We start from the raw sequence: 21,522 nt of genomic DNA on the forward strand, positions 1-21,522 counted from the left end.
CTACCGCTTTGTCTGTTGTGCACATAGACATCTCATGACTCCCTCGCGTCTCAAACTTCTTACTGTAGAATGCAGTGGGATGCAATTTACCCTCAAATTTCTACACAAGGCAAGCTCTTATGCCCTCATGACTGGCATTTGTCACCAACATGAAAGGTTGCTCAAAATCTGGAAACTTCAGCACCGGGGGACTCATTAAAGCTCTTAATGTTCTAAAAAGCCAACTGTTGCCTCTCACACAAACTGCACATCATCCCTCAACATGTCTGTCAACATAAACGTTAGGGTGGAAAAACCTTCACAAATCTCTGGAAAAATCCCGCCATGCCCAAGAAAGACGAATCTGCTTCTTATTTTTAGGAGTAGGAAAATCCACGATCCCTAACCTTGTCCCCATTTACCCTGATACCTTCCTTAGAAATAACATGACCCAAATATACTATCTGCTTCTTCAAGAAATCACACCTGGCTAATTTAATTTTCAAATCTGCTAACCTAAGTCTCCTAAGAAATTCCCTAAGGACATCTAAATGTTCCTCTACAGAATCCGTGGCAATCAAGATGTTGTCCATATAAACATAAATAGACTTCCTTAACAATCCATGCAAAGCTGTATTTACTAATCTCGTAAAAGTCATAGGGCTACCCAACAAACCAAACGGCATCTGCGTAAATTCATGATGTCCCTTCGGCAAAGAGAAGGCAGTATACTAGTGACTCTCCTCACTAAGAGGAACCTGCAAAAACACCTATGTCAGATCAGTTGAAGAGTAGATATTTTCACCCCCAATTTCTACAAACAAATCTGGCAAACACGCCACAGGATAGCAGTCTGGGATTGACGTATCATTCAACATACGAAAATCCACACACACACACATTGAGCCATCCTTCTTAGGCACTGCTAACAATGGAAAGTATATGATTAACAGCTCTCCTAGTGAGCTGGCCCTAATTAGACATTTTACGTGGCTAAGAACCTTCCTTCCCAATTATTGACCTCTTGCTCTACCTGTTCCCTAATCTTAAAAGGAATCCTATATGAAGGGGCAAAAATAGGCTTAGTCTCATCCTCTAAATGAACCTTGTGTTCGAACACATTAGTTAACCCCAACTTATCCCCTTTAAGAGCGACAATATCTTTAAACTCAGCCAAAGCATTTTCCACCCCCTCTGTATATACTCTTTATAATCAGCATTAGCTAAATGATCCCTGAAAACCTGTCTCCTAACCTGTAATTCTGCCTTGAAAAATTCATTGTCAACCCCTACAATAGCAACCGAATTATTGTCATCAACCCAATCTTCAAAATCTACCACATATTTATCCATCTGATATCTCCTAACTGAATCGTTACAGTTTAGTAATTCTACCCATGTAATCCCTGCATCAGACACATTGCTTATAGAAACTGTACTCACTACCCCCTTGAGCTTCTCGCTTCCCTCACTCACACACACCTGTCTGGGCATTTTCACATCTTTCACATGGACTTTCACCAGGGCAACCATACCTGGGCCCAAAACCACATCATCTGATAAAATACCCTTATGACACATCTTCCCTTCAGAAACATATTCACTATCAACCCGTAAACCATTATCAACACCCAATCCCTTATCTTGATCCCTTTTAATCTCATGAATTTCCTTGTATGGGACAAAAACTCCAGGTACCCGTGAGAAGCCAAACTGACACCAGGCCTTCGTCAGCACTGACTCACTGAATATGCAGGCACTGTTTCCATTTACCTATGCCCAGAATGTCTCCAAGAAAACTGCTTGGCTAAAAAAAAAAAATGAAATAACATATTCATTCTAAATGTTCTTCATATGTCTAACTGAATGTCGCACCAAACGAAGCTAATGCAGCACAATGAAAACTAGCTACATGCAGAGAATAAAGTAAATAGCAAAAAAATAATTTAATCTATGACACAATACAAGTTTGTCAGCATGAAAATACTGAAATGCACAGCAACAGGATGTATATATAAAGAATGCAAGAAAATTGCTAAAAAAGCGAAGACATGCTCATCAGCATGTTGGGGTAAAGGACAGACTTAGCAAAGTACAAAATAAATTCTTTCAATATAACAATACTGATTAAAGGTAGGAGACAACCCTAGAAATGAGGTACTGTTACAGTTGTATGATACGAATGCCATGAGAGCGCTGTGGCTCTATTGACTACCTGACCTCCTATGCTCCCTACTCCCTTTCCTCTTTGCTTTCCTTCACACTGTAGGCTTAGGTCTCCTAGCTGGAACCTGGGCACGCGACTCCAGAAGAGGCTGAGAAGACCTTGGTGTCAGGTCTAAGCCCGCAATACCACTATCCTTGGGACCAAGACTTGGAGTGACTGACAAAACAGGCACTGAGTTGGCTGCTGCAGCAACCTGGACAGTGGTGGTGCCAATTAGTTCTGTTAGCCTTTGTTGCATGGCTGCCACATCGGTGACCAGTTTAATCAGGACTTCTTACAGAGATTTGTCCACTAGAGGCTTGGCTACTGGGGACTGTGATGAAGTGGAAGAGGTAGATGTAGGTGTGAGGGGCTCGCAGGTTATAAGGACCAACTCAGGCACATGTGAGGCGGCACCAGGGGATGAGCTTCCTCCGAGGTCAGAGGAATCCGGAAAAGACCCTACTGAACTTCGGGCTGGCTCTCGGTCGGACACTGGTAGCATTGCCAGGCAAGTGGACAAGAGGGGGCCAGATTGGAATCTCCATGAGGGAGATTGGCACTGTCTGGCACTGGCACTAGGGCAGGCTCAGGCATTGGATTTGGATGAGAGACGTGGGTGGTGCCGGATGTTCCAGTTTGTGTGCTTTGAAGAGAACCAGGACCTGGCTCTGTTGGGGGGGAGCTCAACAACCAGACTAGTTGGAGCACTTGACTAGCCAGGCATAGGCACCGGCTGCGGCTCAATGGCAGGACCAGGATGGACATCGGCACCTGGCAGAGACTGGCAGGGAGCAGGGCTCATGGTAGGCCAGGAATGGAGTTGGTAAGGAGGGTCCTGTTCCAGGAGGAGGTCATAGCCTCCAGGGATTACATCTACTACTCCAGCCATACAGATCTTGCTTTTGTGGGTTTTAGTGACCCTCAATCGGACTGTCGGGAGTGTCAGCCTCCAATTATCTATGCCTACAACAGTTACAGGCTTGTGTTCTTGAATGATGACACCATAGGGTACCTTGTCTCGCCTCATGAGGGAGTTTTAAGCGCCAGTGTCTTCAAAAGCTGAGACCTGTTTAGTGCGATAATGACCTCGAGAAGGTGCAACATAAATGGGCCCTGCTTCGGGGCGTCCTAAAGATGAGGAATATGTGGCCACTAGAGCAACAGTTGTGGGAGTTTTGTTTCCGGGACATTCCTTAAAATTCAAGGAATGCCTTTATTTCTGACAAGTGTGGCAATAAACCTTAGTGTAATCTGTACGAGGAGTGGTCATGGTGTGGGCAGGCTGGGAATTCCGATTAGAGGGGGCTTTGCCATGACTCCCTCTTTAGCTTTGCACTGGGCTGATAACCCTTAAATGCCGACTGGACGTACCATACGTCGACTAAAATTGTCTGTTGGGTGCAGTGGGCGACCGGTATGTTGACTACAAAAATTTCAACCTTTGGTCAACTTTGACTCGACGAAAAATGGTCGAAAAACACAATTAGCTAAAACTCTTACATTCTAGTAATATTCAATCATTTACCTTCATTTGCAAGAAATTGGAAGAGTCTAGCACAATATTTCGATTTATGGTGAATTTTTAAAAACTTTTTCCTTCGTCCAGCGGTAACTCGGCGAACATCTCAGAAATTCTTTCGTCACTTTGTCGTAATGTTTGCACCGTTTTATATTAGTCATTACATAAAGTTTTATATGAAAATATGCGCATTTTCATGTACAATACAACAAAAATAACTCATGTTTGTAGCTTTATCAGTTTTAAATATTTTCATATAAATCACGATACAGTAAATAGAAAAATTCTACCTTCCGGTCAACTTTAACTCAACCAAATGGTCAAAACTGCAATTATGGCTGAAACACTTACAGTCTAGTAATATTCAATCAATTACCTTCATTTTGCAACAAATTGGAAGTCTCTAGCACAATATTTCGATTTATGGTGAATTTAAAAAAAAAAAAAAAAAACTTTTTACGCCTGCGCGTTACGAATTCATGCATCATTTTGTGATAATATTTTCTCTGTGTTGCTTTGATCATTTTACAACTTGTTATATACCAAAATCATCACAATTTAGTGTACAATACAAAGAAAAAAAATAACTCGTTAACTTTAACCGTTTTGCTCACAGCGCGATTTGTATACAATTATATATGAAATTTTTTTTTGCTCTGTCATATATTTCAATATTTAAATATGATAATGATATTTTTTTTTCATTTCTGATGGTTGCATACTAAACTTCAGGCAATGAGAAAAAAAGGAGCCAAAAATGAACTCTTAATCTTAAAAACTAAGTGTGCTGTGATTTTTTTAAAAAAACTTTTTTTCCGTTTCGGTGCTAACTCCCGAACACCGCCGGCATACGACAGACACTTTTGTAAATAGAGGCTCGGGATTTAAGGGTTAAATACCCTATCTTTTTACAATTAACACATACAGGTGCATTCTTGGTCAGACTGATAAAGCAATAGAGTCAGGAGGAACTATGCATCTATTTGAAGTGCTATACGTATTCATCTGACACATGTAAACTTAATGAGGAGCCCACAGAACCAGCTCCTGAATACTCAGAATGTAAAGTGATAATAACAGTTAAACAAGTGTTATGTGAATGTCCAAAATATAACCAGCATCGGTTATCAGCTTTGGGAAATGGATCGATTGGTGAAGTTTTATTAGAGTGTGCAACATTTTCAATTGACCCAATTTTAATACTCATGGGGAAATGTGAATTAATTGACAAAGTATAAAAAGTGATTTAAGAAAATACAAAAGCCCACAGGGCAACTAATAGAAAAATCCAAATTTTAAAAATCTTGAGTTATTGTGATTTCTATCCTTATTCAGTTTTATTTTTTGTGTTGTGCAGATGGAAACTTGAGTCAAGTATTTAATAAGTGCATGTGTTCTATTGTGGAAGCATATGCCATTTTGCATATTTTTAAAATTTCGTTACAGTATTCATTCATCATTTAGTCCCAGTGCTTAGCCTATGGCTTAGACCTGGTACTCCATTTCATTTTAATCCTTTGGGCCAGCCCTATGAAAGCTGTTAATCAGCTCAGTGGTCTGGTTGAACTATTTTAATAATACTAATAATGGAAGGTGGATGGTATGTCTCGTACACATCTGCCAGTCGGCAGCAGTCGGTGGATGGTTTTGGCTGTTTAAGGCCAGGGGTCAGGAAGTGTAATAGGGGAAGTCCTCAAGCTGCATCCGACTCAGTATAACTTCGACATCTTGGCACTCCACGGCGTCAGTCCACTGCTGCAAGGCTCGGTTCTTTTTGTAAGACCAGTTAGAATGTTCTTAGTGGTTTCTTTTTCCATGTTACTTTTCCTATAAAAATTTTTGTGGGCTTTATTATAGCAAATATCTAATATGTGTGAAGGATAAGATAAATCTGTCCCTGTTTTTCTCGTGAATTCGATTTCTTGATACAAATACTGGGGACCGACAATGTGCAATGCTCATAAAAACATAGAAGAAAAAATTGATATTTTGATATTATGGTGGTGGCCTGAATAAAAATAGACATAAGTTAAGTTGTGAGTTGCTTTCCTATAAATTTTCTGTGTATATAAAAATCTAAGAATGGGAGACAATTGTCTTTTTCTAATTCTAAAGTAAAGTTAATGGAGGGTACCTGGTTATTCAAATTAGAGAGTAAATCATTTACATCAATACCAGCAGGCAAGACAACTAAAATATCGTTAACATATCTATACCACTTTAAAGGAGTATGTATGATATTAGGTAAATATCATTTTGTTCATGAAACTTACCCGTCAGATATATATATAGCTGTATTCTCCGAAGGTCCGACAAATTTCAAATTTGCACACGAGTGGCCGGTCAGGTGGTTAGTACCCATTCCGCGCTGGGAGGCGGGTATCAGAAACCATTCCATTTTCCATTCAGATTTTCTCTGTCGCCGGTGTTGTCAACAACTGTTGTCTGCACCTCCGCCATAGGATTTGCTTTTTTCTTGAGTATCTCATTGTCTGTTGGTATTTTGACTTTGGATCGGTAGATCGCATCACGCTTTTTGACTTTTCTTTGGGTTTTGCTTTAGATTATCATTATGTCTGGGTCTAGCTCTGCTAGTTACCGTGCGTGTGTGATGTCTGAATGTAAGGTGAGGTTGCCGAAAGCTGCGGTTGACCCTCACACTGTTTGTTCTAACTGTAGGAAGCATATATGCATGTTGAATGATAGGTGTCATGAATGTGCTTCTTTGTCTGAAAATGAATGGAGAGCGTATGATAAATATGTGAGGAAGTTGGAGCGTGATCGACTGAGGAGGTCTTCCTCCAGGAGTGCTTCTCTTTGCAGAAGTGTTGATGTCGCCCTAACTCCTGTACCTTTAGATCCTAACCTGTGGTTTGTCTCCTGCCCTGAGATCGTGCCAGTGGAGACTAATATGCTTTCGCTATGATGGAATCGATTCGTGCATTAGAATCTAAAGTGTCAGCTCTCCAAGATAAGTGTTGTGAAGTGACTAGTGCCCCAGTGCAGTGGAGGGGGGCCAGACCGGCCCCATCATGCCTCTAGGCCTGGACCTCTGCTGGACTCCCAGGACTCAGGAGAGAGCATGTCGAAAGCCGGGAAGGAGGGTGACGGGAAACCCCCACGGTCTGGCGTCCCTTCGGCAGGTCCTGAAGACGCGTTTCCCAGGCTGCCCAGGCGCGAACTCGTGTTCGGGTCCTGAAGGACTGCTTCTGCGTCTTCTGACACGCCCTCCCCACGCAGGGGTTGGAACCGTCAGATAGACTCGCCCTCTTAAGAGAAGCTTTTAGGGGAGGAGGGCGCTTCACGTCCTCTCTCCTACTCTGTGCTCCTCGCCAGAGTTTGTGGATGCGTTCCCCCAAAAGAAGTACCGGACGCCATCCCAAGAAGACGTTTTTGAGCGCCCTAGAGCTCTCCTTCTCAAGAGAAGAGGATTAGACGCCCCTCGTCCTTCTGCCTCTAGGTTCCGTGATTCTCCAGAGAGAGGAAACCAACGAGGACCCTTATTGCCTCCATGCAGCAGCAACTCTCCTCTTTCATTGCAGAGAGAGTCCAGGTCCCGTCCTCGTCGGAAGGATGTTAGACTTCCAGTGAAGAGATCTAGGTCTCCTTCTCCTGCTCCTCGCTCGTCACCTTCCTGCTTCGCCTGCTGCGTCGTCGGAAGGAACCCTAGACTCGTCCCCAGAGGGTGTTGGGGAGGATCGTCGTGACGCCACCCCAGGACGCCCTCCTCCCTTCTCGTTCTAGACGTTATGTTCACCTTTTGTTGATGACGCTCGTCAGGCTCCTGGCGTTTGTCATGCTGCCAGACGTGACGCTCTAAGGGGCGATCCAGACGTTCGTCATGCTGCCAGACGTGACGCTCGGCTGGACGCTCAAGCTCCGTCATGCTGCCAGACGTGACGCCCCGATGGACGCTTTTGACTCCCTTCAAGACGCTCCACCTGCCGTTGCTGTCGGCTCGTGTGGTTCCTGGTTCTCCAGCTGCTTTGCACGCCAGTTCCTCTTCCAAGCAGAGGTCCCTGCGGCGTGTTTCCTCTCCAACTTCTCTGCTCTTCCCGCCCGATGTTGGAGATAGACTCAGGGTCTCGGAGTCTGAAGATGAGATTAAGGATCAGTCCTCGCCGCCGGACTACCAGATCCTCGTCAAGCTGTTGAAGGAATTGTTTCCTGACAAGTTTCTGCCGGCAGTACCTCTCTCCCCCTCCTTCTCAACTGACTTCTTCAAGTCTAGGAAAGCTCCGGATTTCTGAAGATGACTAAATCGCTCTCCACTAAGCGGGCCTTCAAGAAAGTCCAGTTGTGGATGGACTCCAAAGCTCAAGGAAAGTCTTCTTTCGCCTTCCCCCTTCAAGACTCTCGGGAAAAGCGGCGATGTGGTATGAGACCGGAGAAGACTTAGGCTTACGTCTTCCTTCCTCATCTAAGGGAGACTTCGCCTCTCTCGTTGATTCGAGTAGGAGGTCTCATCTGTCGACGCCAAGATTCCCTGGACTCTTACGGAGATGGACCATCTTTTAAAGGGCCTTTTCAAGACGATTAGAAGTTTTCAACTTCCTTGACTGGTGTCTTGGAGCTTTGGACCTTAAGTCTCGGAGTCAGGACTCGATCTCCTTGTCGGACCTTTGAGCGTCTTGTCTTGTATGGACAAGGCGGTCCGAGATGGTTCTGACGAATTGGCCTCGCACTTTGCGACTGGAGTGCTCAAGAAGAGGTCTCTATTCTGCGGTTTCGCTCAAGTCCGTCTCCTTGGCACAGAAAGGAGAACTGTTGTTTGCTCCCCTTTCCAGTCATCTTTTCCCGGCTTCGATGGTAAAGGACATCGCTGCAAGCTTACAAGAGAAGACCACACAGGACCTGTTGGCTCAGTCATCGGCGCCCTGCGGTTCCGTGACCTCGACGACGTCAAACCGTCAACATTCACCCAAGATGAAGAAGCCCTTCGTGCCGGATCATCCTCAAAGCCTTCTTCTCGAGGAAAGAACCTCTCGAGAGGTAAAGCCCTTGCTAGAGGTAGGGGCAAGAAGTGATGTGATTCTCTCCAGATACCGGTGGGTGCCAGGCTTCTTGCGTTTTCCAAGCCTGGAAAGTGAGAGGGGCAGACAGTTGGTCCCTTTCGGTTTTAGAGAAAGGATACAAGATCCCTTTCCTTTCTCCCCTCCCTTAAGCCTTTAACCCCTTGGACCTCTCTCCGTCGTGACGGTCCAGAAAAACAAGAGATCCTGTACGACCTGCTGCGGCAAATGCTCGTCAAGAGAGCAGTAGAACAGGTCTTAGACCTGAATTCCCGGCTTCTACAACAGGCTGTTCCTGGTCCCAAACAGTCGGGAAGTTGGAGACCTGTGCTGGATGTCAGCAGCCTGAACTGGCCGTCGCGGAAGAAACTTTCAAGATGGAGACGGCGCAGTCTGTTCTAGGAGCCTTAAGACCAGGGGATTGGATGGTATCCTCGACCTTCAGGACGCCGTGCTTCCACGTACCGATACATCCTCAGTCAAGGAAGTTCCTGAGGTTCGTCTTGAGGGGAAAGGTGTATCAATTCAGAGCTCTTTGCTTTGGCCTGTCCACAGCTCCCATGATTTTCACCGTCATCATGCGGAATGTAGCAAGGTGGCTGCATCTGGCAGGCGTCGTGTGTCGCTCTACTTGGACGACTGGCTGATTCGAGCGTCATCGAGGAGAGGTGTCTGGAGGATCTTCAAGCAACTTTAAACCTGGACGAAGGAACTCGGCCTGCTGGTCAACTTCGAAAAGTCACACCTGACCTCAACGCAGTCCATCGTGTATCTGGGGATTCAGATGGACTCAGTGGCTTTTTCGGGCTTTTCCGTCCCGAACGTCAACAGCTGTGCTACGGAAAAGTCCTGGCCTTCCTAGGGAAAGAAACGTGTTCGGTGAGGGAGTGGATGAGTCTGCTGGGGACCATTTCCTCACTGGAAAAGTTTGTTTTCCTAGGGAGACTACATCTCAGGCCTCTTCAGTTCTTCCTGCAAGACAACTGGGAAGACAAGGAAAATCTCGAGTTGTCTCTCAAACTTTCCCTCAAGTGAAGGAGCATCTCAGGTGGTGGTTGGATCCCCGAGCTTTCAGAGGGCGTGTCTCTCAGCCTTCCAACCCCGACCTAGTGTTGTTCTCCGACGCGTCAATGTCGGGGTGGGGAGCAACACTGGGCAAGAGAGAAGTGTCAGGCATCTGGAGAGGGGAACAGGTGACCTGGCATATCAATATGAAAGAATTAGGGGCGATTTTTCTGGCCCTTCGATTCTTCAAGATCAAGTGTCCGATCGCACAGTCCAGGTGAACGCGGACAATACCACTGCTCTATCTTACCTGAAAAACAGGAGGCACTCATTCTCGTTCCTGTTCGTTCTTGCGAAAGAGATCCTGTTGTGGGCGAGTTCCAGGAACGTTACGATCCTGACGAGGTTTGTAGCAGGCGTTCAGAACGTGAGAGCGGACCTGCTAAGTCGTCGTCATCAACTGCTCCCGACAGAGTGGACTCTGAACCAGGAGGTGTGCCAAAAACTGTGGGGTTTATGGGGTCGTCCTTAGTGGACCTGTTTGCAACATCAAAGAACAACAGGCTTCCGCTCTACTGCTCTCCTGTCCTGGATCCAGGAGCAGTGTCAATAGACGCCCTTCTTTGGGACTGGTCTCGTCTGGACCTTTACGCTTTCCCTCCCTTCAAGATCCTGGGAGAAGTGGTCAGGAAGTTAGCGTCGTCGCAAGATACGAGGATGACTCTGATCGCTCCGTGTTGGCCTTACAAGGAGTGGTTTCGGAGGTAATGTCGCTGGTGGTAGACTTTCCAAGGGTGTTGCCTCTTATCCAGATCTACTCAGACAGCCCCACTTCAACGATACCATCAAAACCTCTCCGCTCGGTCTGACTGCTTCAGACTATCGAAAATGCTGGCGAGAGCGAGGTTTTTCAAGCAGGTGGCAAGAGCGACGCGAGCCAGGAGAACATCCTCGATCGCAGTTTACCAGTCGGTGGGCGTATTTCGGCAGTGGTGTACTCGCAGAGGATTTCCTCTTCCTCGACCACTGTGAGCCAGATTGCAGACTTCCTTCTTTTCCTTAGGTTCCGAAGCTGGCAGTCTCTACTATTAAGGGGTATAAGAGTATGTTGTCGGCGGTCTTTCGACACAGAGGATTAGATATCGCCAACAATACGGACCTACATGACCTCATTAGGTCGTTCGAGACGACTAAGGTGCCTCAGTTTTTGGTTCCATCTTGGAATTTGGATGTGGTTCTTAAGTTCCTGATGCAAAGCCCTTTGAACCCCTTCATGCTGCTTCTTTGAGGGACTTAACAAAGAAGACTTTATTTTTAGTTGCTCTCGCTACTGCAAAGAGAATCAGTGAGATTCATGCGATATCTAAGTCAATTGGTTTTATAGGAGACGATGCGGTGTGTTCTCTCCAACCGTCATTTCTTGCCAAGAATGAGAACCCGTCTCACCCTGGCCCAAGTCCTTTGAATTGAAAGGTTTGGTGGGTATTCTGGGTCAGGAACCAGAAAGACTGCTATGCCCTGTTCGGGCTCTAAAATTCTACTTGGACAAGACAAAAGAGTCGAGAGGTCTTGCAGACAGGTTATGGTGCTCGTGAGAAGACCTGACGTCCCCATGTCAAAGAATGCGCTGGCTTTCTTCTTGAGTCCACCATTCAAGAAGCGCATAAGAGAGTTGTCAGGAGAGTGACTTCAACTTTTGAAAGTTAAAGCACATGAGGTTCGGTTGTTGCAACGTCAGTAGCCTTTCAAAAAGAACATGGCTCTGAACGATATTATGAATGCCACCTTTTGGAGAAGTCATTCTGTGTTCGCCTCTCATTACCTAAAGGACGTAAGAACAGTGTATGAGTCTTGCTGTTCATTGGGACCTTACGTTTCGGCTGGTACGATCTTGGGAGAAGGAGGCAGTACCCATCCTATCCTTTAATGTATGGTTAGGAATAGTTTTTAAAATTTTTGGTTGTGTTTTTATGGTTGTGGGTAGACTGTGGGGCAGTCTTCCCTTTCCTTAGTTTTTAACTAGTCACGATGTTTGGTAGGTCAGGTGGTTATTTTGTCTCTTTGCTTCCTTCTTGAGGGCTACGATCTGGGCACATAGTGGTCACGTCCCCGTTGACAGATCGTCTGGAACTCTCCAACCATATAGGTCTCTACCTCGTTGGAAACTCCAGTAAAGCAGACGCAGACTTGGGTGACAGTAATCACGAAGTCAGCTATGCTAAAAGGTAAGGAACCAAGATGTGTAATCATCTACATTGTTTTGTTTCTCAATCCTATGCTGTCTCTGCCCACCTCCAATGGTGCGATTCAGCTATATATATATCTGACGGTAAGTTTCATGAACAAAATGATATTTTAATGATAAAATAAGGTTTGTTCATACTTACCTGGCAGATATATATATTCGTAGTGCCCACCCTCCTCCCCTCAGGAGACAACGGCACTATGAAAATCTGAATGGAAAATGGAATGGTTCCTGATACCCATCCCCAGCGCGGGAATGGGTACTAACCACCTGACCGGCACTGCGTGCAGCCGCCGAAATTTGAAATTCTGTCGGACCTTCGGAGAATACAGCTATATATATATCTGCCAGGTAAGTATGAACAAACCTTATTTTATCATTAAAATATCATTTTTCAAAGAATTCTATAAACAGGTTTGAGAGGAGTGCCCATTGCCATAACAAATATTTGTTGGTAGAATTTACCATTGAATATAAACTTACAATCACAAATGTACAACCTAGTGAATAATATGACTTACAGGTAGAGGTAATTCTTGATGGATTAGTTTGTTAGTATGATACTCTAATTACCTTTGTATCGTATTTATGCATGTACAGAAATAAAAATAGTACATTTTTATACTGATTTTACTCATAAAAGCATGAAAACTTATAAATGTCTTCAAAAATTAAACATAAACACTTCTGCAGGATTTCTCAAGGATTTCGCAAATGCCACGTGTCGGTGAAAAAATTGCACTTGCCAATTAGTTAGGTTCCAATGAAAGTTCGCATGTCTGTGAATTTGCACAGTATAGTTTGGTTGCTGCATTTTTGCAAAACAAGAAGCATGACACACTGATTCTGGGGGTCCAGGCAGTAAAGGCATTAATAGGAATTTCCTGGTGAAGCAGAGAGCACATATAAATAGGAGTGTGATGCAGTTCCATTTCAAGCAGCCTTAGACACTGGCTCTAATATTTTAATTGCTCTAAATAGAAAATGGATTCTGTCTATTTGGAAATTAGCATGTAAAGTGCATCAGGTTCTTTTGAGTATTTGATTTGGGGATTGTTTGTATAGAGTAATGTGCTAGAGAGAAAAGGTAGATCTTTTGCTTGGGCGTTAGATTATCGTTGCAAGTGTCTCAAAGTATACTTTTCCTGATGAGTAACTTGATATTATTGAGTTTATGATTTCCATGATGTCTTATGATAGTTTACAGTTTAAAAACACTGACATACAAGTGGATTAATCTGACCATTAAATTTGGTATAGCAGGCTGGAGCATTTGTTCTTAAATGAGGGAGAAGTTGGTGCAGGATGAATTTAGAAGCTGGACATTTGAGAAGGGGAAGAGACCAAAGGGAGCTAATGGAGGGAAACTGAAAAGAAATGCAGCTAAGGCAGAAGGAACACCATAAAGAATCCTTATGTTGTCTACAATTAGTTCAAACTGCATGATGCAGAATATTGATCCTCACCTGAGGCACGCCGGATCAAATATCTAGAGCTGTTATTATGCCCCACATGATAGCGTCTGGATGGACGCAAGGGGTTAAGGGATCAGTCTGAAGTAGAGAGAAGCACCAAAACTAGAATATAGTCTTGAGGCAAGAGAAGATAGTATGACAATGCCAGCAAGAGTTGATAGGACAGTGTTACAGGCTTAAAACTAATGAATATTTTGAAAGACAAAACTAAGATGTAGATACAGTAATAGCATTCTTGTTGGTATTGATTATATGTTAGTTTTATAAGTTAGTCATCATTTTATTTTTATTTTCTGCATTGATGAAGTGCTATGGGCATTGCAAAATGTATAAAAAGAAAGCACGTTTAATTTTATAAGACGTTTTTATAGCAAAGCATTCCTTATGTTTAAAAAGTATGTTATTGTTGTGACGTCATAGGACGAAAATGGCTGGAGGGAGAAAAATGTAAACAAATGCGGGCGGGAGGGTTGAAGAAATGGTGGCAGGGTAGAGAAAGCTCTCTGAAGGTTAGGTCGATAATAGTTGGGTTGTAAGTCTGTTTTGTGTTTTTTGTTGTCGTAAGCTGGATTGCATAGTGAAAAAAGAACAATGTGAACAGGTGAGTGGATCACATAATTGAATCATTTAAGGACAGGTTAGGCTAGCAAAATTTTCAGGTAAATTTGTGGAGGTACATTATTTATTTTGGTCTAATACATAAGCTCATTGTGGCTGAGAAACAGCTGATGTACTACATAAACCTACTGTTTTATTGGTTGACTTTGGGGATGTTTGGCTACAGTTGTCACCAAGGTTTACATTGACTGCTAGCTAGTTAATTATCTTGTTTGCTTATTTATTTATTTATTTATTTATTTATTTATTTTTTTTACAGAGACTGAAAACAGAGGGAGCTTTATCCCAGCACAGCTGGGCTGTGTCAGAAGATTCTTGTAGAGGATCCATCAGTATAAGTAACATATCTGTTCCCTTGAAGAGGGAATTCATAGAAAGTGGCATGAATGGTAATTTGTGTTGTTTTTTCTTAATACAGCAGCTGTAGGATTCACATAACAGTTGTCATCTTATATTGACTTCTTATCCCATCTTTGAAGTGGCTAGGACATCCTTGAAGTAATCATTATGGGAGAATATTGAATTTTATTTTTGAGGAACATGATAAAAGGTAACAAGTTTTTCCTGTGTTAAGATTGGAATTAATATTGCTACCTTATTCTAAATTTTCCAGGTCATGATGTGTACCACTTGATTGTTTTGGTTAAACATAGGGAACAAGTAATATCGTCACAGCTACTGGCTACTCCATCTTGTGTGGTAGATGGGTCAGTGACATTCCCTAACCTCATGTCTCTTCACAACCTTACATCTGATTTTATAATTTCCTTGGAAGTTTATGCTCTCCGTACATCACAGGCTCGATATTCCACTATTAAGAAGGTATTTTACATGTTGGATGTATTTGGGAATTTTTTCTTGGGACTGATGCCAGATTTTATACATTTTGATTACTATTATTATAAAGTATAACAAATCATTGAGTCACCTTTTAGACTTAGAGACCTTTCTAAAGTAATTGTGTGAAACAGGAGGTGAATATTGGAGCAAGTAAAGTTAAGGAGTGAAAGCAGTGCAGTATGGAGGTGAAAGGACATTGTAAAGAGCCTTTAGTAACTTTTGTACTGTGCTACACAAGGCCGGGTATCTGGTACCCATTTTGGTGTTATGTAAATGATGAGCCATATGGTCCATAGTGTTGCTTTAGCTTTTTCAAAATATAGTGCCACCTCTCTAAGTTGGTGCATTTTATGATACTAGAATCCATGGAGCTTGTTTAATATATACTTGTTATAATTATAGTTAGTTAGTTATAAATGATTTGTTTAACCAGACCTCTGAATGTTATAATTATAGACCCTTTACTTTTGTATATCAGGGAAACCTGTTTTATGGACATTGTGAGCACACTTCATAATTGGTTTGAACTGCCCTACAGACTAAAAATAAGTTTTAAGAAAATATGTTAAAATGCAAGTAACCAAAGACACGTCAAAACTGATACAAGTGAAGATACTTGGTGTAGCATACATTAGCCAGAGGAAATAGGAATTTGAAAAACAATGTCAGTAGAACAATAAAATTTGTTAAAAACTGGACATTACATAAGGGCCTTCAGCTTTTCAAGTTACATTCGAAAAGGGAATTAATTAACCAGAGAAAAGAATAGTAAATAAACACTGTTAGAAGAGGACCCTTGTTAGTTTAAAGTGGGAGATTAAATTTCTGTAAAGGTAAGAAATCCCACTCCGTTATGAATGTTGATATGACTCTACTGAAATTCTCTTGGTAGTGGGTTAATGTAGCTTTTCTGAGACTGGTTAGCCTTGGCAAGCAACTCTTCTAGGAGAAGGACACTCCGAAATTAAACCAGTGGGTGGAGGGAACCCTTCAGCCTTGGAGGCAACCCTTCTAAAAGAAGGTTACTCTGAATACAAACCTTGTTCTCCAACCTTGGACTGTGCCATAGTCATTGTACTTTGGCCTTCCATGGTCTTGGGTTTGAGTTCCCTTGCTTGAGGGTACGATCAGGCATTTTTCCTCTTTTTTATGTTCACTTTCCTGTTTTGTAGGAGTGTATTAGACAGGCTGATGAGAAAGCAAAAGTTGCTTGGTGGATTATCAGGAAGTGTCTTCTTCTTTACCCAAGCTTTTTATAATTTCAAAATCCTCCCCCAGTTGTTGTGGCAAACCTGATGGGTTTCTTATATGCCATATAAGGTGTGCTGGCTCCATCTTGTCGACCAGTTGTTTCCAGCGATTTTTGAATGACATATGGCTAGGTTTATTTGTACTTTCAATGTAATTTTTGAAAGTAATGCAAATACTGTTGCTGCTGATGTCATTATTATTGTTAATTGTTCCGTTGATTTTTATTGTGTTGCTGTTGTTATGAGTCTATTTATTAGTTTTGCTACTAATTTTGTTGTTAATTCTAATTCTTTTGGGAGATATTGAGCTGAACCCTTGGCCTGCTACTCATTACTCTAAGAAAAATTGCAGAGTACTTTACTCAAATATTCGGGGCTTAAGGTCAAATTTTCTTGATCTCCAGAATTGTGCCCATAACTACCATTTGATGTTTTTACCTGAGACACTTGTGAGTAGTAACAGGTCAAAGGCTGAGTTTTTAATCCCATGGTTTGATGGCCCAAACAGTGGCGTTGCAATTGGGGGGGCCCAGGCCCCCCAAGTCAGGTGCTTGGTGTCCCCACTGGTTCCCTTTGTAGCTAAAGTTTAACCCTTTGGTGGTCAAAAGCAGATATTCTCGCCTGAGCATTCATGTCCTACAATGGCCGAAAAACACCACACTACACTGGTTTTGTAGAATAATTACTGTCATTACCAGATGCTGATCATGACAATGTTTACTATCAATCATCTTATTATATTACAAAAATATTTTTAGTTTATTTACAATTGTGCTATATATCTAATGCCATTATTTTGGTTCTTGTTACCTTTACAATTTACAGAGCTGAGAAATGAATGGATGTAGTTATAGGTTTTTAACACAAATGACATGTTTGTTCATGGTATTTTGATCCAACTTAATGTTATTAACTAATGTATGAAATGATTGAAACTATAGTTGCAGTTTTGAATAAGTGTAATGTAGTTTGCTACTGCTCTTTAGAGTTAATTTCCAGGGAGAGAAGAGGGAATGGGATAGGTTGAAATTTTTAAGAGAATTTGGGGGGTCATAAGTCTTTTGTGTTATTGATGATATGCACTATCTTGATATATTTACATGACAAGGATATTACACTGTAAATTACCAAGTAATTACATAGATATACTTTCCACTCGCACGGCAGTTAAAAATTTGAAGTTCGTGGTAGCGATGCGTTTGTTTGCAGTGCAGGTAACTACCCCACCCTCTATCGGGGAACAGTAGGTACAGCGTAACAGTGATTGTCAGTACTTTTCTGCTGGCTTTACCATTAACATTGAATGGTTTGATGGTTGAATTTGAGGTTTTTTCTTCGCTTTTCCCAATGATTTGGTGAAATACCCATGATTTTTGGTAGCTTTTCAGCTTAGCGTAGCGGTTTTTCTACAGTTTATTTACGATGTCTGATTCGAGTTCATCAAGTATTAGGTATTGTAGGGAGGGTTGCAATACCCAAATGACCAAAGTAACCTACAATAGTCATACGATTTGTGCAAAATCCTGTCACAAACATTCAGCTCGCTTGACCATAACATTCCTTCTTCTCCTGCCCTTGCTTTATCCCCCATCCTTAGTCCTCCTAATAATTCTCCACCAACTCCTATTCCTGGTGGCTCCCATACTTCCGATCCTGGTACCGTAGCCAGCCTCGAGAGTAAGTTCAATTGTAAATTCAGTCTCATAGTTAATACTGTGTCTAAGTTGGGTGAATCGCTTAAAGTCCTTATGGACAAAGTGCAGAGTATTAGACAAGTGTCAGTGCCAGTGGAGGAGGTGGCTGTCTGTCCCGCTGACGCTCCCAGACGAAGGTCACTGTCACACTCCCCTGAACCTGGGAGCAGACATTCCAGAGGTCCAAAGGAGGTTAGCAGGGTTTGCCCACGGGCAGTTGCCCCCTCATCCGACTCAGTGCTTCGTAATTCTGACAGCCGTTGGAAATGTGTCACAGTGAGCATCCACCAGTTATCGTCTGACTCCGATAGTAACTCTAGTGCTAATAAGAGGCATTTTTGGCGCTTCCCAGGTGAATCTCGTCCCTTTAAGAGATGTGATAAAGACACCTCTCTCTTTTCTCCGAAGCGTGCTAAAGACCATTCCGCTAGTCCGCAACCGGGTTGCAGTATGTGGCACAGTCCCGCTCACCCTTCTGAGCATTCACATGCTGAATTTCATGATTCGGCAACTAAGTGCTCTTCTAAGAAACGCTCTTCTTCCGGGTGCCCATATGAGCATCCAGAGTGTTTGCCAGACCACCTCCCAGTCGTGGAGCGCCTGCCTCGAGCCAGCTCAGCGCCAACTGTCTACCTGACTTCCACTGAACACACCTGCATCATCGTCTCCTGCTCTCGTGCCTGAAGATCCTTCTTTTGTGTATATCAAGAAGCAGTTGGAAGATGTTTTGGGCCTTCTGCTTAAGGCCTCCCCTTCACGTAAGCCCTCTCAAGACTTTGCTTTATCTCCTGTTTCTTCAGAGGAGGAAGTAGTAGTACCAGACCCTCCTCCTACGACTGATGAGATATTTTTTTCAAACCAGCTGTTCCAGTGTTGCCCACTTCCATGTTCCTTGTGAGAAACCCAGCAGATTCTAATTCACACCTACCTCAGACGGTTCTCTCTTTGTCTGGGAGAAAGTGCTAAGAGACGTGGAAGATTGGTTGTCCATTAAGAGGGAACAAGGGAAGACCGCTTTTGCTTCTCCTCCCACTAGTTTGACGACCAGGAGATATCGCTCTTATTCAACCGGAGAAACTCCTTTCTTGGGAGGTGCTGCCTCTTCCCAAGGTGACTTCTCCGGTTTGATAGGTTTGGCTTGTCGCTCAGCTTTTTCTTCTGCTAAAGTTTCTTCACTTCTTCGGAGTTTGATCACTTTGTGAAGCACTTGTTTAAAATACTGGAAGTTCTCAGCTTTCTGGACTGGTCGATAGGAGCTCTCGGCAGGAAAATAGAAGACCTCGACGTTTTAGTGCCTGACTTTGCTGCTGATTGGCTGGGTGTTTTATCCTCCGAAGTTGGAGGTCTTTTCACCATGGGAGTTTTGAAGAAGAGGGAGTTTTGGTGCTCCTTCGCCACGAGAGGAGTGACGTCGGTTCAGAAGCCTGCGCTTTTATATTCTCCCTTGGATAAACAGTATTTGTTCCCTCAATCAGCAGTGAAGGAGATTGCCACCGATTTGCAGAAAAAATCAACCCAAGACCTTCTTGCGCAATCTTCAAAGCACCCCAAGGACCTTTCTGCCTTTTCTGCCAAGTCTGTCTCCCTCTGCAACAGCATCCCTTTCATGGAAGCAGACAGGGTTTCTCGAGACCCCGCTCCAAGGTGCATTTCTCTGCTACTTCAGCCAAAACCTGTTCCAAAAAGTGACTCCTCTATCCTTTGAGCACCTGTGGGAGTCAGACTCCCTTTTCTGGCAAAGGTGGAATGCAAGAGGTGCAGAGCTTTGGACAATCAAAGTTCTCAAAGAGGGTTACTGGATCCCATTCGTAGAGTACCCTCCTCTTGTGAATTTGCCGATCACATTGACGGCATACTCAGAGGGTCCGAGAAGTTCGTAGCTCTCTCGGAGGAAGTTTCTTCCCTCTTAAGGAAGAAGACCATAGAGGTAGTGGAGGATAGGACTTGAAGAAGATTTTACAACCGCCTGTTCGTGGTCCCCAAGTCATCCGGGGGATGGAGACCTGTCCTCGACGTCAGTGCTTTGAACTTATACAGAAGATGAAGTTCAAAATGGAGACAAATCAGTCAGTGTTATCCTCCATCCAGCAGGGCGACTGGATGATAACTCGACATGCAAGACGCGTATTTCCACATTCCAGTACATCCGGAGTCAAGAAAATACCAAGTTTTGTCTTCGGGGGCAAAGTCTTCCAGTTTCGGGCCCTTTGTTTCGGTCTCTCCACTGCCCCACAAGTATTCACATGAGTCCTGTCACCCCTCACAAGATGGCTTCACCTCCTAGGTATCAACATAAGTTTACACCTAGGTGACTGCCTCCTCCGCTTCCAGTCTCAGGAATAGTGCACAAAGGATATGCAGACTACCCTTCTTCTTTCATAGGAACTCGGACTTTTAGTAAATCAAGAGAAGTCCCAACTAGCCCCAACTCAGGAGATTCTCTATTTGGGGATGAGGATCAACTCTCAGAGTTTTCGGGCTTTTCCTTCCCCAAAGAGGATAGAGTCCTGCCTTCAGTCAGTACAGGACCTTCTTCACTTCCAGTTTGCTCGGTGAGTTGATGGGTGAGTCTGCTAGGAGCCCTCGCATCCATAGAACAGTTTGTGAAGCTAGGAAGACTTCATATTAGGCCCCTTCAGTTCTTTCTACGTGCAAGCCGGAACAGAAGATAAGCAACCGGACACAGTGACGTTCCCAATTACAAACGAGATAAAGGAGGATCTCCGGTGTTGGACGTCTAGGGAGAGACTTTTCAGAGGGAAGCACAGCGAGTAGCTTAATTCAAATTCCACAGATCATCATGACCAGTGTGTTCTTGAGTTCTGTATATCCTCAAAGTTTGTCCAGCTAATTGAGGAACCCTCACATATTTCTAGTAATACAGGCAGTCCCCAGTTATTGGTGGAATTCCATTTCTGAGGGTGTGATGATAACCGAAAATCACCGATTTTCGGGGGTTATCAGCGCCTCTGTTAGGTATGTATCGGCGCCAATACCCAATTGTTGGCGCTGATAAGCGGAAATCGGCGACTTTCGGCACCAAAAATTGCCGATTTTCAGCGCTGTAACCAGGGACTGCCTGTAGATTAGACTTCAGTATTCACCGATGTTCCGGCTATTGTGAAGCCCAAGGTCTGACTGGACCATTGAGATGGACACATCTGTCAATCAGTATATTCGTAATTCCACCATTGGTAAAATGGTCTGGCTGAAATCCAGAGCCAGTTGGGACTGCTTTATTGAAGTATGTCAGGCACTTAATATTTCAGATGCTCTATCAGATCTAGATCCCATGAAGAAATTAAATAAATTGCTGATGGCTATCTTAATAAGGCATGTCCTTAGAAAGGTCGTTAAATTCAGGACAGTTGACCAGCCATGGTTTGATGATACATGTAGGTTAGCTTATCATGACAAACAGACCAAATTCAATGCATGGATACGAAAACGTTCACATGAAAATTACACCATTTTTGTTGAGTCTCGCTGTGCTGTGAATAGAATTTATATCACTGAGAGAAATTACAAAAATTCCTTAAAGAGGAAACTTGAAGGAATTACTCAGCATCATCTGTGGTGGACCAAATTGGCATCATCTATCTTTGGGTCAGGCTCATCTTCCATTCCTCCATTACTAACGGCTGATGGTAGATTGGGTAATGGCCCTAAGGAAAAA

The 21,522-nt window shown here is 43.3% G+C and overlaps 1 protein-coding gene across 1 annotated transcript in view; it reads left to right on the forward strand.

Moving 5' to 3' along the window:
- LOC136855607 (anillin-like) overlaps positions 1 to 21,522 on the forward strand; it is a 212,793-nt gene that overhangs the window by 164,223 nt on the left and 27,048 nt on the right. Inside the window, exons 19-20 of the mRNA XM_067132701.1 lie at positions 14,322 to 14,451; positions 14,676 to 14,884. Of these exons, the coding sequence (XP_066988802.1) occupies positions 14,322 to 14,451; positions 14,676 to 14,884 (339 nt within the window). The remainder of the gene's footprint in view (positions 1 to 14,321; positions 14,452 to 14,675; positions 14,885 to 21,522) is intronic.

The sequence above is a fragment of the Macrobrachium rosenbergii genome, chromosome 32 (assembly GCF_040412425.1).
Source record: "Macrobrachium rosenbergii isolate ZJJX-2024 chromosome 32, ASM4041242v1, whole genome shotgun sequence".
In the NCBI taxonomy this organism is placed as follows: Eukaryota; Metazoa; Arthropoda; class Malacostraca; order Decapoda; family Palaemonidae; genus Macrobrachium; species Macrobrachium rosenbergii.